The sequence below is a fragment of the Myotis nattereri genome (genome assembly GCF_964212035.1).
Source record: "Myotis nattereri genome assembly, chromosome: 19".
NCBI classification, from domain to species: Eukaryota; Metazoa; Chordata; class Mammalia; order Chiroptera; family Vespertilionidae; genus Myotis; species Myotis nattereri.
The window spans coordinates 25,481,519-25,496,092 of record NC_138095.1 but is presented as its reverse complement, the minus strand read 5'-3'; the positions used below and the strand labels follow the sequence as shown (position 1 = coordinate 25,496,092).

Here is a 14,574-nt window from a genome sequence, read left to right as displayed (position 1 = left end):
CAACTGGGGACACTTGGTTGCTAATACAACCCTGTCATGATGCAGGTTATGCAACCGAGTCTGTTGTTTGTCAGGAAAGAATGGCAAGATCTTGGCAAGAGGCCGCAGGTCAAAACTCTTTACTCAGGATGAGGTGTTGGGAAATACCTGGCCTCACCTGTCAAGAAAACAGACAAGTCCTGGCTGGTGTGGCTCAGTGGATAGAGCGTCGGCCTGTGGACTGAAGGGTCCCAGGTTCGATTCCTGGTCAGGGCACATGCCCAGGTTGCGGGCTTGATCCCTAGTGGGGGATGTGCAGGAGGTAGCCAATCCATGATTCTCTCTCATCATTGATGCTTCTACAGTGGGGCCTTGACTTACGAGTTTAATTTGTTCCGTGATGGAGCTCGTAACTGAAATGACTCGTATGTCAAATCAAAAAGTGAACGAGTGAGACACGTGATGCTGGGCTGATGTTGTGGCGTTCACTGTGACGTTCGCTGCGCCAACTAGCAGTGGGGTACCTGAAGCTGGCTCGTAACCCGAATTTTAGCTCTCAACTCAAAGCAAAAAATCGGCCGAGAGACAGCTCATATCTCGAAAAACTAGTTAGTTGGGACACTCGTAAGTCAAGGCCCCACTGTATCTCTCTTTCCCTATCCCTTCCTCTCTGAAATCAATAAAGATTTATTTAAAAAAGAAAACAGACAATAAATGTAGGTGAGGGAGGGAAGAAGTCAGAACCCTCCCCCATTGCTAGCGGGGGTGTAAAATGGCACACCCGCTCTGGGAAACGGTTTGGCTGCTCCTCAAAAGGATACGCAAAGAGTGACTATACGATCCAGTAAGGCTGCTCTTAAGGGTGTGCACACGAGAACAGAAAAGATATGTTTCCACAGAAACTTGCACAAAAAATGTTCATCACAGCCTTCTTTATAACGGCCCCAAAGTGGCAACAACCCCAATGTCCCCCAAATGAGGAATGAATAAACAAGAATGTGGTGATTCTATACAAAAGAATATTCAGCCAGCCCCGGCCGGTGTGGCTCAGTGGTTGAGCGTCCACCTATGAACCAGGAGGTCACGGTTTGATTCCCAGTCAGGACACATGCCTGGCTTGCAGGCTCAATCCCCGGTGCGGGGTGAGCAGGAGGCAGCCGATCAGTGATTCTCATCATTGATGTTTCTCTGTCTCCCTCTCCCTTCCTCTCTGATATATATATGACATATATATGTTTATGTGTATATATATATGTTTATATATATAAATAAATAAAGGAAATGAAAAAGGTAAAAGATGGAACACAGACTGTCCCCCAGGTGCTACCCAGAGCACCACTGGGACTCTGATGAGATGCCCCCCAATTCCCTTTCCATCCCCCCTTTTTAGGCCACCCCCGCCTCACCTTACTGTGGCCTGAGCCCCCATTTCCCTCTCCCCCCAACTTGCCTCTTGCCAGCCATGCTCAGGCCTTTGCCTAGGCTCGAGCTCCCCCTGGGCCCCTTCTGTGCTCCCCCACTGGTTCTGGTGCGACCCAGCTAGGGGAAGGCAGACAGGAATGTCCGAGTGGCAGCCCTCTCACATGTCCTAGTGACCTCCCGGAAAGCGCGTTTCCAGGGTGCAGTGTGGGCGGCCCTGTCTACCTCCTGCAGCTGTTTGCTTATGTCCTGGCTGTCGCCATGGCCCCCTGGCCCCCTGAGAGCTTGGCAAAGAGGAGCTAAACACAATCTGGGGACTTATTTGAGAAGATGTGTCCCATGGGTGGAGGTGGGGGTGGGGTTCTTCTCTGCCAGGGGGAGGGAGATAAATTCCGAGGCCTCGAGACACCCTGCAGCCTGGGGGCCCCACCACCATGATTTAGACCAAACATGTCAAACTCGTGGCCTGTGGGCCTCATGCCTCATGTATTTGGCCCATGTTAGCCTTTGAGTTTGACATGCTTGCTTTAGACCAGCCGTGGGCAAACTACGGCCCGTTCGGCTGTTCTACCCGGCCCGCGGAGCCGAAAGATTGGAGGGTTCTCTTGCTCTCCCCTCCGCTCCTTCACCAGCAGCCGTGTTAACATGGCAACGTCGGGAAACACGGCCGCAGCTCCTTCTTCTGAGTCCAGTTTAAGAACCCCTTGTGGCCCTCGAGTCAAAAAGTTTGCCCACCCCTGCTTTAGACCCTTTACTGAGCACTAGGTATCAGGCACAAGGGTGAGCCCTCCCAGGGAAGGCAGGGCTTGGCTATGGGTCCAGAGTCAGAGAATCGAAGAAGTGGAAGGTCCGAGCTCCCCCTGCCGCCGCCCCCCCCTCCCCGCCCCCCGGCTTGGCTCAGTGGTTGAGCGTCAACCTATGAACCAGGAAAAGCACTTTGTAGGGGTGTCTCTGAAAGGCCACAGCTGCTGAGAGGACCCCCAAACCCTCCCCCTGGCTCTCCCTGCCCAGCCTCTGAGGCGCCCAGAAGTAGCTGGGGCACCTCCCATGAGAGGGATTAGGGCGAGAGAAAGGAGACGGGTGAGAAACGGGCAGGATTAGGCTGGGAGAGGGCAGCGGGAGGAAGTGGGCGTGGGGGGCAGCCGAGGCCGTGCAGAAAGAGGCTGGAATGTGAAGTGGGGAGGGGCGGGGTGTGGAGGGTTAGCTAACCGCCCCTGAGTGTGTGGGGCAGGCACCCCACACAGATGGAGATGCCACTGCAGGCCCCTCCTCCTCTCGACCACCTCTATCAGGGCCCAGAGCAAGGGAGGTGTCCAGCACTACCCACATCCGCCAGCCTAAAGGGCCTGAGAGAGCCGGGGGGAGGGGGGCGGGGGGGGGGCAGGATGCCCGAGGGCTAGGGGACCTGGGCGAGCCCAGCTATTGGGGCCGAGGCCAGCCCAGGGGTGGTTTCAGCCCATGTGGCAGCCTCAAGGCCTGGAAGATGTGGCCACAGGGGCATGCTGTGGTCTCAGGCTGATGCATTATTTTTTTTAATATATATTTTTATTGATCTCAGAGAGGAAGGGAGAGGGAGAGATAGAAACATCAATGATAAGAGAGAATCATTGATGGGTCCCCCACTGGGGATGGAGCCCCAAACCCGGGCATGTGCCCTGACTCGGAAGCGAACCTGGGATCCTTCAGTCCACAGGCCGATGCTCTATCCGCTGAGCCACACCAGCCAGGGCTCCAGCTGATGCATTCCTGACGGGCAGTCGTTGACAATGTGGCCTCTGCTTCTGACGGCTGAAGGAGAGTGATCTCTTAGACGGGTACAACCCCAGACAGTCTACATGGCTCGTTAGATCTTCCCTCCAACCACGTAAGGAGGGCAGGGTAAGCGTTGACCCCCCACCCCCGCCCAACCCCCTATTCTATAAATGAGGCAGTGACCCTAAGATGTCATCGTAAAAGGGAGGCCTCTAGCCCGGCCGGTGGGGCTCAGCAGATTGAGCATGGCCTGTAGGGCCCAGCCTCGGTTCCCATGCCCCGTTCCCTCCCAGCCTCCGTGCCTGCCTGCCCCTCAGACCTGGCCCAGAGCCAAACACGGGACCTCACTTAATCCCAATTACGTAAGGTGCCACTCGACAGTTGTCCGGGGAGGAGGTGCCTGGAGCCACACCCAGCAAAGGGGCAAAAGGCCGGCTGGCTCAGGGTTCCAGACCAGGCTTGGCCGCTGCCTACAGTGGTCCCTCCTCCTCCAGCTCGCCCAGCACCATGAGCGGCCGAGTCGGAGACCTGAGCCCCAAGCAGGCAGAGACCCTGGCCAAGGTGAGAGTCCCTCCCCTGCAGCCCCAGGGAGAAGGGCTGGGGGGGCAGAGGAGGGGCGGTGGCTGCCGCCCTGCCTTACTCTGTTGGCTCAGCATGTCCTCGACATTGTCTCTCTGCCGTCACCTCTCCCAGGGTCAGGTCTCACAGTGACATCAGCCCTTTCCGGGGAAGGGGTTGAGGGACCAGCACTACGTCCGGTCAGTAGTGGGGGGACCAGCTCCAGCCTGACCTCTTCTCGTTCAGGAGCCAGACCCAGAGCTTTCTCTGAAAGCTGCCCCCTTCCCCACCCTCCCAGGCCCCTCAGGTGGGAGCTGAAGGGTGCTGGTGGTGCCCTCCTGCGGTTCCCACCCCTCCCAGGACCCTGAGAGGTGACCGGTGTGTGAGAGCCAGGAAGACAGAGCAGGGGGAAGGAGGGTACATGATCCTTAACCATGGTTTGGTAGAAGACAGGACTTTTTAGAAAGGCAGGAGAGCTCTAGCCAGTTTGGCTCTGTGGACAGAGCATTGGCCTTTGGACTGAAGGGTCTCAGGTTCGATTCCGGTCAAGGGCACATACCTCAGTTGCAGGCTCAATCCTCGCGTGGGAGGCAACCAATCAACGTATCTCTCTCACATCGATGTTTCTCTCTCTCTCTCTGCCTCTCCCTTCCACTCTCTCTAAAAAAAAAAAATCAATGGAAATATATCCTCTGGTGAGGATTCACAAACAAACAACAACCAAGAGGCAGGAGCCTGGGTGGGCTGACACACAGAAGGAATGAAGAGTAGAGGAGTCTGTCCTTATCCACCACATCGCTTTCCACGTTTTCAGTTACCCACTGTCAACCCCTGGTGGTCAGTGTGCTCCCACAGCCAACCTCCTGCGGCCGGCCAACCTCCTGTGGTTCCTTCCCCCCCTTCCCCGCCCTGCGAGACGGCCCTGATCAGCCCCCATCACCGGCCAGGCCTAGTGATCCCACCTGTGCACGAATTCGTGCACCAGGCCTCTAGTATTGTTATAATTGTTCTGTTTTCGTATTGGTTATTGTTGGTAGTCTCTTACTGTGCCTAATTTATAAATTACACTTTATCATAGGTATGTATGAATAGGAAAAAGCATAGCATATATAGCACTTAGCACTCTCTGTGGCTTCGGTATCCACTGAGGGTCTTAGAACGTATCCCCCGTGGATAAGGGGCGACTACTGTATATCCATACTCCAGTCCACTTACCCACCCATTTATCCTTTCTTCCACCCACCGTCCCACCTCACCATCCATTTGTCCATCCCTCCTCCCATCCATTCACCCACCAAGCTCTCCTTCCTTCTACTCACCCACCCACCTCTCCTTTTCTCCACCCACTCATTCACTGATTTCACCTTCCTTTTTTCCCATTCACCCACCCACTCTCCATCCATCCATCCATCCATCCATCCATCCATCCATCCTTCTTTCTACCCATTTACCCACCCATAAAGCCTTCCTTCCGTTCACCTACCCACCCATCCAACCACCCATCCAGTGATCTATGTCCCTTCCATTCCTCTGCCCGCACACCCTTCTGTCATCGTGGGTCGGAAGCACGCGGAAGAGACGGGTTGAGGAAAACAATCGCTGAGTCTGTGGGGCGGGGGGGGCGGGGGGGGGCAGGCTCAGCGTGAAAACCACCTTCACCCGCTTCTCCCTTCCCAGTTCCGAGAGAACGTCCAGGACGTGTTGCCCGCCCTGCCCAACCCTGATGACCATTTCCTTCTGCGCTGGCTCCGAGGTGAGGGCAGAGGCGGGAAAGCGCGAGGTGAGGGGGCGGCAAGAGGGTGCTGGTCCCAGAGGCTCCAGGACGGTGCACGGCCCTCAGGCCCCAAGCACACCCCCTGCTCCACACGTCCAGGTTCAGGAGAGGGCAGCGGGCAGGGAAGAAGGCCCCACCCAGGGCCCTCCGCAGCTCCCCCTGGCCAGGACCAGGACAAGGCCCCCGCCCAACAGTCTTTTCCCCACTCAGTCCTTCCTCCATCTCCCCACAGCTCGGAACTTCAACCTGGAGAAAGCAGAGACCATGCTCCGCAAGGTGGGACCCACGGCCTCCCCTGGACATTTGGGGAGGGGCTTCGTGGGAGGCCACGCACACCTCCGGCCCCTGCCGCCCCTCCCGGGGTGCTGGGAGCCTGACCACTGCTCTCCCTTTCAGCACATGGAGTTCCGGAAGGCCATGGACATTGACCACATCCTCGACTGGCAGCCTCCAGAGGTGAGCCGGCACCTCCTCTCACACCCAGGTCTTTCCCAAACATACCGGGAAGCCGCCTCGGGGGTCACTGGGGACGCGAGTGAAGGGCGGGGAGCCCGAGGAGCCTGTGGAACCTCCTGGGCCTGGAGGTACCTTTCCTGGGGGCTTATGAGGTCCAGGCCTGGGGGTCAAGACTTTACCTGCGTGAGTTCATTGGGTCATCACAACCCTATGGGGGGTGGGTCCTATTGTCCCATTTTACAGACGAGCCCACTGAGGCCCAGCCAAGATTAAGCAGCTTACCCAAAGGCCCACCACCCCGAGGTGGGGCTGGGATTTGAGCTCAGGCCTGTGAGTCCCTGGACCCCCACAGTGAGCCTGTGCCCCTGCGCCCTCACCCCTGGGGCCTCGCTCAGAGCCTCCTGTCGGGGCGGGAAGGCCAGTGAGCTGCCCAAGGCATCGGGAGGACAGCCCCGCCGCTGACATCCTAGTAAAGCAATGGCCATAGCTTCCTAGATGGAGTAAGAGCTCTAGACCAGCCGCTGCGCTTTGCCGGCATGACCTTGGGGACCGTCCCCAACAATCCCACGAGGGAGGAACTATCCAAACCATTGGGCAGCAGAGGAGGTGGAATGGTGCTCAGAGGGGGGCGCTGGGGGGAACCCATTGCTCAGGGATGCACAGCAGGGCAGCAGGGGTGTCTGTATTTGAAGCAGGCCGGTTGACCTTCAGGATCCATGTTTCCCATGACGCGTCCCTCCATGAAAAGGGACGTGGGAGATGTCAGGGGCAGAGCTAAGGAGCCCAGAGGCCTTGGGCCAGGCCCTGGCTTTGCTGTGTACCTGCTGAGCAAGGCCCTCCCCTGCAGGCCCTAGGTTTTCTCACCTGGACAAAAGGCTTGGGGCACGCAGGGCCACCTAGCCTGGGGGTCCCCGGGGAGGTGTTTCATGCCAAGTTTCGTGTCTCTCTCCGTGTGACCCCAGGTGGTCCAGAAATACATGCCCGGGGGCCTGTGTGGCTATGACCGTGACGGCTGCCCCGTGTGGTACGACATCGCTGGTCCTCTGGACCCCAAAGGCCTGCTCTTCTCGGTCACCAAACAGGACCTGCTCAAGGCCAAGATGAGGGACCGTGAGCGCATCCTGCAACAGTGTGAACTGCAGACGGAGCGGGTGAGGCCTGGGCTGATCAAGGCGGGCAGCTGGGGCGGGTGAGGCTGCCAGGGCACATGGTCCCAGGAGTAGCACCTACCTGTTCTACTATTACAGTCAGAGGGCTCTGGGGCCAAACCCCAGCTCTGCTACCTCCCAGCTGTGCAGCCTCGAATAGTCACTTCACCTCTTGGGTCGGTTTCCTCACCTAGAAAACGGTTCATCATAGATAACGGTTGCAAAGATTCGGTGAGATAATGCAAGTATACGGCCTCGCACGCAGGGCCTAACGTCGTTCTCAACCATGCTGGTTATTGTTACTCCTGCTGACTCATGGCCCCTGCTGTTTCGTGTATCTGGATCAGACTACCCCCAGCACACACACCTGCGTGCCACGCTTCCCCTGGCTCTCTCCTATCTAAGCTTCAGGTCTCAACCTTAGATGTCACCTTCTCTGAGGCCCTCGTCTGGGCTAACGTGTGTTCCCACAGCTCCCACGCTGTCCCACCCCAGCACGCATCTCAGGGCCATGATGACCTGGTGGCTAGTCCATCTCCCCAACGAGACTGTGAACTCTTTGAAGACAACAGTGTGTGTTATTGAGCATTTTGTGTTATGCTCTCAGCATCTGGCACACAATAGGTGCTCAGTAAACATCATCCGGACAAATGGAGGAATGAATGAATGAATGGCAGTATGAATGGATGGGGGGATGGATGGATGGATGGATGGATGGATGGATGGATGGATGGATGAGTTAATGGATAGATGGATGGATGGATGGATGAGTTAATGGATGGATGGATAGATGGATGGATGGATGAGTTAATGGATGGATAGATGGATGGATGGATGGATGGATGGATGGATGGATGGATGGATGAATAGATCAGTTAATGGATGGATGGATGGATGAGTGGGTGGATGGATGGATGGATGGATGGATAGATAAAGGTATGCACTGTCTTGTCCATTCATTCATCTGAGGACAGAGTAGGGGGCTGGGAGAAACCCTGAGGTGTCATATGCTAGCGTCACCGTGCCCCAAGTCCTGAGCCTGCACCCTGAGCCTGGGAACCGGTCCTTGCTCTCATCCTTGCAGCTGGGGAAGAGGATTGATACCATCGTGATGATATTTGATTGCGAGGGCCTGGGGCTGAAGCACTTCTGGAAACCTCTGGTGGATGTGTACCAGGAGGTGAGGAGAAAGCCCCATGGCACCCCCCCCCCCCCCCGCATGGTTTAATGACCAGCTCGGCTTGCTGTGACCTGGCTGTTTACTCACAGCCAAGATTTGGTAAAAGGTGGTAGCCTCCCGGGGCCCCGGCATGCGACTCAGGACCCAGAGACATGCTTCCTAGAAGGCCCCACAGGACAGGCCTCGGGGACAACACTGCATTGAGACCAGAGGGGCCAGTTTCCTCCACGCCCTTCCTAGCCCTGTCACCCCCAGCTCTGAATTGAGCAAGTTATTGGGGATAATGATAGTCCGCATTTTGGAGGGATACACGGATACCCCGGCGAGTTAATATGTAAAGTGTATACAGTGCACTTGCAAATACTGAACATTTACTAGTAATAAATAGTAGTCATTATTATGATGATACTATCACTACTGTAATCTTACTTCAAATGATTATTATGATATGGTTGCCATAGTCTGAGGTGAGACGTTCCCCTCCAGGGGCCAGTAGAGGAGATGGAAAGGAGGGGAACCCGCCCTAGCTCTCTGGATTGCAAAGGCGATGGGGGTAGGGGAAGATGAGGTGCGGGCTCTGAGGTGTCTTTCTTGGTCCCACAGTTCTTTGCCCTCCTTGAAGAGAATTATCCGGAGACGCTGAAGTCCCTGTTCATTTTGAAAGGTGTGCGGCAAGTGACTTTTCTTTTTCCTCACCTGTACCCTGGGGATGAGAATAGCGCCTTCTTCCCTGGGTTTCAGGGAGACAGGTGGGTTGCTTGGCTGCGTGCAAATCACTTAGAGTGCCTGGCACAGAGCAAGTGCTCCCTACATGGAAGCTTCTGTGGTTGGCCTCACCGCACAAGGAGGCAGCTCCAGCCCCAGCTCTTTCAGGACCCCCTCCCCCCAGCTCTCCTGCCTCATTGATCTCTCCCTTCCTAAACTGCCTCTGGCCTTTCTTGTTTGCTGCCTTCTGGGGCCACCAGTTGTCCTGTGTGTAATTCATCCTGTTTTCCTTGCTGGGTTTTCCACTCCTTGAAGTCTGGGGCCAGGTGGGTGATCCCTGGGTATTTGGGTGGTTGTCATTTGAGTGGGTGAAGGGAAGGATGGATGGATGTTTGATGGTTGGCTAGTTGATTGGTGAGTTGGTTGGTTGGTTAGTTGGTTGTCTAGCTGGCTAGTCAGTTAACTGGTTGTTTAATTGGCTTGTTGGTTTACTGATTAGCTGGTGTGTTAATTGGTTGTTTGACTATTAGATAGGTTGGCTGATTGGTTGGTGGGCTGGTTAGACAGTGAATTTATTAGAACTTTGTTGGCTGGTTGGTTGATTGGTTGGTTAATAGACTGGATGACTGATTGAATGGTTGGTTAGTTGTTGCTTGTTGGTTGGTTGACCAGTTGGCTGGATGGTTTGTCAGGTGCAGGGCATTGAGGTTTGCCGAGATAATTCACGATTCCGCCCTATTGTTGGCTATGACTGTTATGGAGAGGGTGGGTCATGGAACTCTTTCCTCCCCGTTATCTTTGCTTGTATCTCTCCAGCCACCAAACTGTTCCCTGTGGGCTACAACCTCATGAAGCCCTTCCTAAGTGAAGACACTCGCAGAAAAATTATAGTGTTGGGAAGTAAGTAGTTCTCGTTGCATCCCCTGAGCTTTGTGCATGAGCTTTGGGTCCATCACTCCACCCAGAGACCCACCCATCACCTCGAGGCAGAGACTCCTCCTTCTCAAGGGTGAGGCGGGTCTTAGACTGTGGAGTCTACCCGGTGACCTCTGCCTCACTCCCTGTTATTGGTGACGAAGGCGTTCACGCCTTCCTCCTTATGGGTTTCAGCTGGTTGCTAGTCAACCTCTGGGCTATGGGCCTGCGTGTCCTTTCAGCTCTCAGTGCTTCTAAAGGCAATTTGGGCTTAGGAAGATGAGGAAAAAGAGCAGGAAAAAGAGACGCGATTCAGAGAAGGGAGGCTCAGCCAGAAGGGACTGGATGAGTACATAATGCATGCATGAAAAATGCCTTATTGGGCAGCCATGAAAAATGATTGGCTCTCATGGGACAGGTCGTTAAGCTTTTTAAAAAGTTGATTATAAAGAGGTGTGAATAGTTAAAAACAAGGTGCATTTCTAGAAGATACATTTCTGTGAGAGAATTAAAGAACTCTTATTCAACGACTGGAGGCTCTCAAAAATGTGCAAACCCATCGGCCAAGGGGAAACATGTTTCCATAGCAACACGATGCCGGAAGACTCTTCCTGCAGCCTGAGGCCTGGGAGGCTGGGGAGTGGCCCTGGCTGCAGAGCTTCTGTATGGTTTCTCCCTAAGCTCAGGTCCTCCTGGTGGGAGTGGGGATGGGGGAGGGGGGGCAGGTTCCCTTCATGCCCAATAACTGTCCTTCAACGCCTCTGACCCCAGACAACTGGAAAGAAGGTTTGCTGAAATCCATCAGTCCTGAGGAACTGCCTGTCCAGTATGGGGGGACCATGACTGACCCAGATGGGAACCCCAAATGTTTAACTAAGGTACAGAGACCCCCTAAGACAGGGAGGGGAGGGGAGTAGAGCTGAGTTGCTTTCTCACCCACTCATTCATTCCACAAATGTTTATGGAGAGACCCCTGTGAGCAAGTGTGGAACCACACAGGCCCAGCCCTGCCTTTCAGCAGCTGTGCAGGCGAACAAGGAATGAGGACATTTTGGCCCAGACGGATGAGCTAGAGAAGGAAGTTCCCGGCCTGGAGGGTCAGGGTTGGGGCGTGGGGGTGGGGGTGGGGTGGGAGAGGACAGGATGAGCAGAAAACTTCCAGGAAATGGTGAAAGCATCTCAGGCAGATACAGCAGCATGAACAATGCAAGGGCTGGAAGCTGGGAGCCAGCCCATCCCATCCTATGTCCGCAGATCAACTACGGTGGGGAGGTCCCCAAGTCCATGTACGTGAGGGACCAGGTAAAGACTCAATACGAGCACTCCGTGCAGATCAGCCGCGGCTCCTCGCACCAGGTGGAGTATGAGATCCTGTTCCCGGGCTGTGTCCTCAGGTAGGGACAGGCCACTGACCCACCCCTGGCTGGGGACTAGCCCCTGGGGGACCCCTCAGACTGAGCGGTAGGTAACTTGTCCCTCGTCCCCCCACCCATGTCCAGGTGGCAGTTCTATTCGGATGGGGCGGACATCGGCTTCGGGATTTTCCTGAAGACCAAGATGGGGGAGCGGCAGAAGGCGGGGGAGATGACGGAGGTGCTGCCAACCCAGCGCTACAACGCCCACATGGTGCCGGAGGACGGGAGCCTCACCTGCTCGGAAGCTGGCGTCTGTAAGTGCGCCCCAGCCGGGACCCAGCTCCTGGAAGCTGCCGTCACCTGTCCCAGGGTGTAGAGAAGGAAACAGAAGGGTGCTGCCCCCTGCCCCAGGCACACAGCTGAGGTTAGCGCCATTCATTCACAAAACTGCTCATTTGGTTCATCCTCACCCCAGGATATTTTTCCATTGATCTTTTAGAGAGAAACACAACCATTGGTTGATTGGTTGATTGGTTGCCTCCTGCACGGCCCCTACCAGGGCCCGGGCCTGGGAGGAGCTTGCAACCAAGGTACGCGCCCTTCCTTGACCGGAATCGAACCCAGGACCCTTCGGTCCGCAGGCCGACGCTCTATCCACTGAGCCAAACTGGCCAGGGTTTAAAGCTGCTCATTTGGTCCACACCTGTGTGCACCAAGAGCCAGAGACCCACGGACCCTACAGGGGTTGAGAAACCTTGGTTCTTGGGACACAGGCCAGGGATGATGGGGCAGGTGCAACTCTCCCCAGGAGGAAGCTGGGCTCAGAGAAGTCAGTCAGCTTGTCCAGAGCCACACAGCCGCGTGCGGGGCCAGGATGCCACCTCAGCCTCGTGCTCGCCGTGTAACCTTGGGCAAAAGTCTTTCCGTCTGGACCCTTGGTTTGCACTCACCTGTGAAGCAGAAATTACAAGCCCTGCTTCTTGGGGTGCCCGTGGGGGAGGCAGAGGGCATGTGCAGGCTTGGCCCAGAACCCCAGGGGCCAGGAGGCCTCTGATGGCCCCCCGCCAACCCCCATTATGCAAGCGTCCAGGTGTGAAGACAATGGGATGCCGTGGCCATTGTTCTGGTTGCCAGTTTGTGCAACTAAAGCCAGGCTGGACACAGGCCAGCAGGAGGTCAGTGTCTGTTTACAGGCCCCGCTCAGGGGTGGCAGTTCCCATGGGGAAGGAAACAGTCGTGGTGGGAACTTGACTCGGCTCGGCAAACACAGGAAGGGGAAACACAGCCAGTCCTCCCCCGTGGCTGGGGCAGGGACACAGGAGTGTAAAGCCAGGGCCAACCACCTGTCTGTCCCTCTGTCCCCCCAGACGTCCTGCGCTTCGACAACACCTATAGCTTTGTCCACACCAAGAAGATCAGCTTCACGGTGGAGGTACTGCTCCCAGACAAGGGCATGCAGAAATACGACGAGGAGCTCACCCCCATCTAGGCGCTGCGTCACTGCACAGAGATCTCTGACCCCTGCTTTGCCTATAGATCTCCTATCCTCCCGCCAGAAAATGATCATTAGTTCTCCTGAGCCTGACAGTAATGAGTAGAGAAGGAGCCACTTTGGGGGAAGATTCAGATGCTGTGGTCACATCAGGAAAGGTATCAGAGACACAGACTTGGAGGAGGCCAATGTTGCAGGAGAGAAAGAAGCAAGGGTCACAGCAAGATGTAGAGGTCACTGAAACCCTTGAAAGAAGTAGAAAAGTCAATCTCTTATCCTTTGCCCCCACATCTCCTAAGTTGCTTGAATTTCTTTCCTAAGAACGATGAGCCTGGCCAGTGTGGCTCAGTGGTTGAGCGTCAACCTATGAACCAGGAGGTCACGGTTCAATTCTGGGTTAGGGCATGGGGCTAGGTTGTAGACTCGATCCCCAGTGGGGGACATAGAGGAGGCAGCCAATCCATGATTCTCTCTCATCATTGATATTTTTATCTTTCCCTCTCCCTTCCTCTCTGAAATCAATAAAAATATATTTAAAAATAAAGAACCATGAGCAATTTGGGTTGGAGATGTATCTAAATGTTTTTTTTTTTTTTTACTTTTCCTCCCTGTAGAGCAGATGTATGTAAGGAGTACAACTTCACAGTGTGTCCTTGAGAAGCTGAATGGAGATAGGGAGCAGGTGATCATGGACGGGCATGAGGGGAAGGTGCCTGCCTACCCGGGCAGATTTCAGCACCTTGGACAGGAGCAGAGCCCTGGATGGGGATGGACTGACTGTCCTGGAGACTCAGGCAGTCAGCCCCCAGATTCCTGGCAGTGGCTGCCTGCCCCCTTGGGGTCAGTAGGCGATGCTTCCATGAAGACTCTATCTGATTCAGGGTGCAGAGTTCCCCCTCGTCCATCACTCCCACCCTCATTTCTTTCCCTTGGAACTTACAGCTTGTGTTTTAAACAAAGGGACTTTCCTGGGAACAAAGGAAGTCATATCCGACCCTAGCAGCTGTCTGGCGATGATGATGATGATGATGATGATGATGATGATGATGATGATGATAATATCAGAGCTATCATTCAGGGAGTGCTCTCTGTGTACCACACAGACTGCCAAGTGCTTTATGAGTTTAGCTTGTTTTACTCCCGTGCCTCCCCCGGGGCTGTTCATCGCGGCCACCTGATGGACAAGGGAACGAAGGCTCAGAGAGGTGAAGTCACTCACCCAACATCACACAGCTGTTCTGTAGCGGTTCCAAAACCCTACAGGTGGGGTTTTTTGTTTGCTTTTTCTTTGCTCCAAAGACATTGCTCTTAATTGCCCCCTAATACCACTTCTCTAAGGCCCTTCTTGTACAAAGAAGAGGAGGAGTGGCTTGTTTGTTCTAGACCTTCTAGTAGAAGTGGCCTGGAGGTCACCATCTCCAATCCACGTCTGTGGGTAGAGGAGGTGTTATGCCCATCGGGCAGCTGGAGCAATGGAGACACACAATGCTTAAGCCACTCGTCCAAGGAAACTCGCAGAAGGCCAGGCAGGGCTTGTGCCCCGAAGCCCAGGATCCTGCCCTTCCTGGCACGGCCTCTGGGAAGCACAGCCCCCTGACGCCCACCTGAACTCTGTGCTGCGAGTCAGGGACACAGACATGCTGGCTTGAGCCCCAGGTCCGGACACAGTCCATGCCTCTTGCCACATTAAGAACAGCCAAGTTGCCCGGCCGGCGTGGCCCAGTGGTTGAGCATCGACCTATGAACCAGGAGGTCATAGTTCGATTCCTGGGCAGGGCACATGCCTGGGTTTCGGGCTTGATCCCCAGCGTGGGGCATGCAGAAGGCAGCCCATCCATGAT

General features: G+C 55.2%; 1 protein-coding gene across 1 annotated transcript; it reads left to right on the top strand.

The window, feature by feature from the left end:
• The first annotated feature begins 3,652 nt into the window (after nucleotides 1-3,652).
• On the top strand, nucleotides 3,653-13,310 carry LOC308535121 (SEC14-like protein 3). The gene is made up of 12 exons (XM_081113852.1): nucleotides 3,653-3,711; nucleotides 5,386-5,461; nucleotides 5,715-5,758; nucleotides 5,879-5,938; nucleotides 6,901-7,089; nucleotides 8,171-8,266; nucleotides 8,870-8,930; nucleotides 9,788-9,871; nucleotides 10,658-10,764; nucleotides 11,141-11,280; nucleotides 11,386-11,555; nucleotides 12,609-13,310. The coding sequence occupies exons 1-12, from the start codon at nucleotides 3,658-3,660 to the stop codon at nucleotides 12,728-12,730; spliced, it is 1,203 nt and encodes a 400-aa protein (XP_080969978.1). The 5' UTR covers nucleotides 3,653-3,657; the 3' UTR covers nucleotides 12,731-13,310.
• Nucleotides 13,311-14,574: the final 1,264 nt, after the last annotated feature.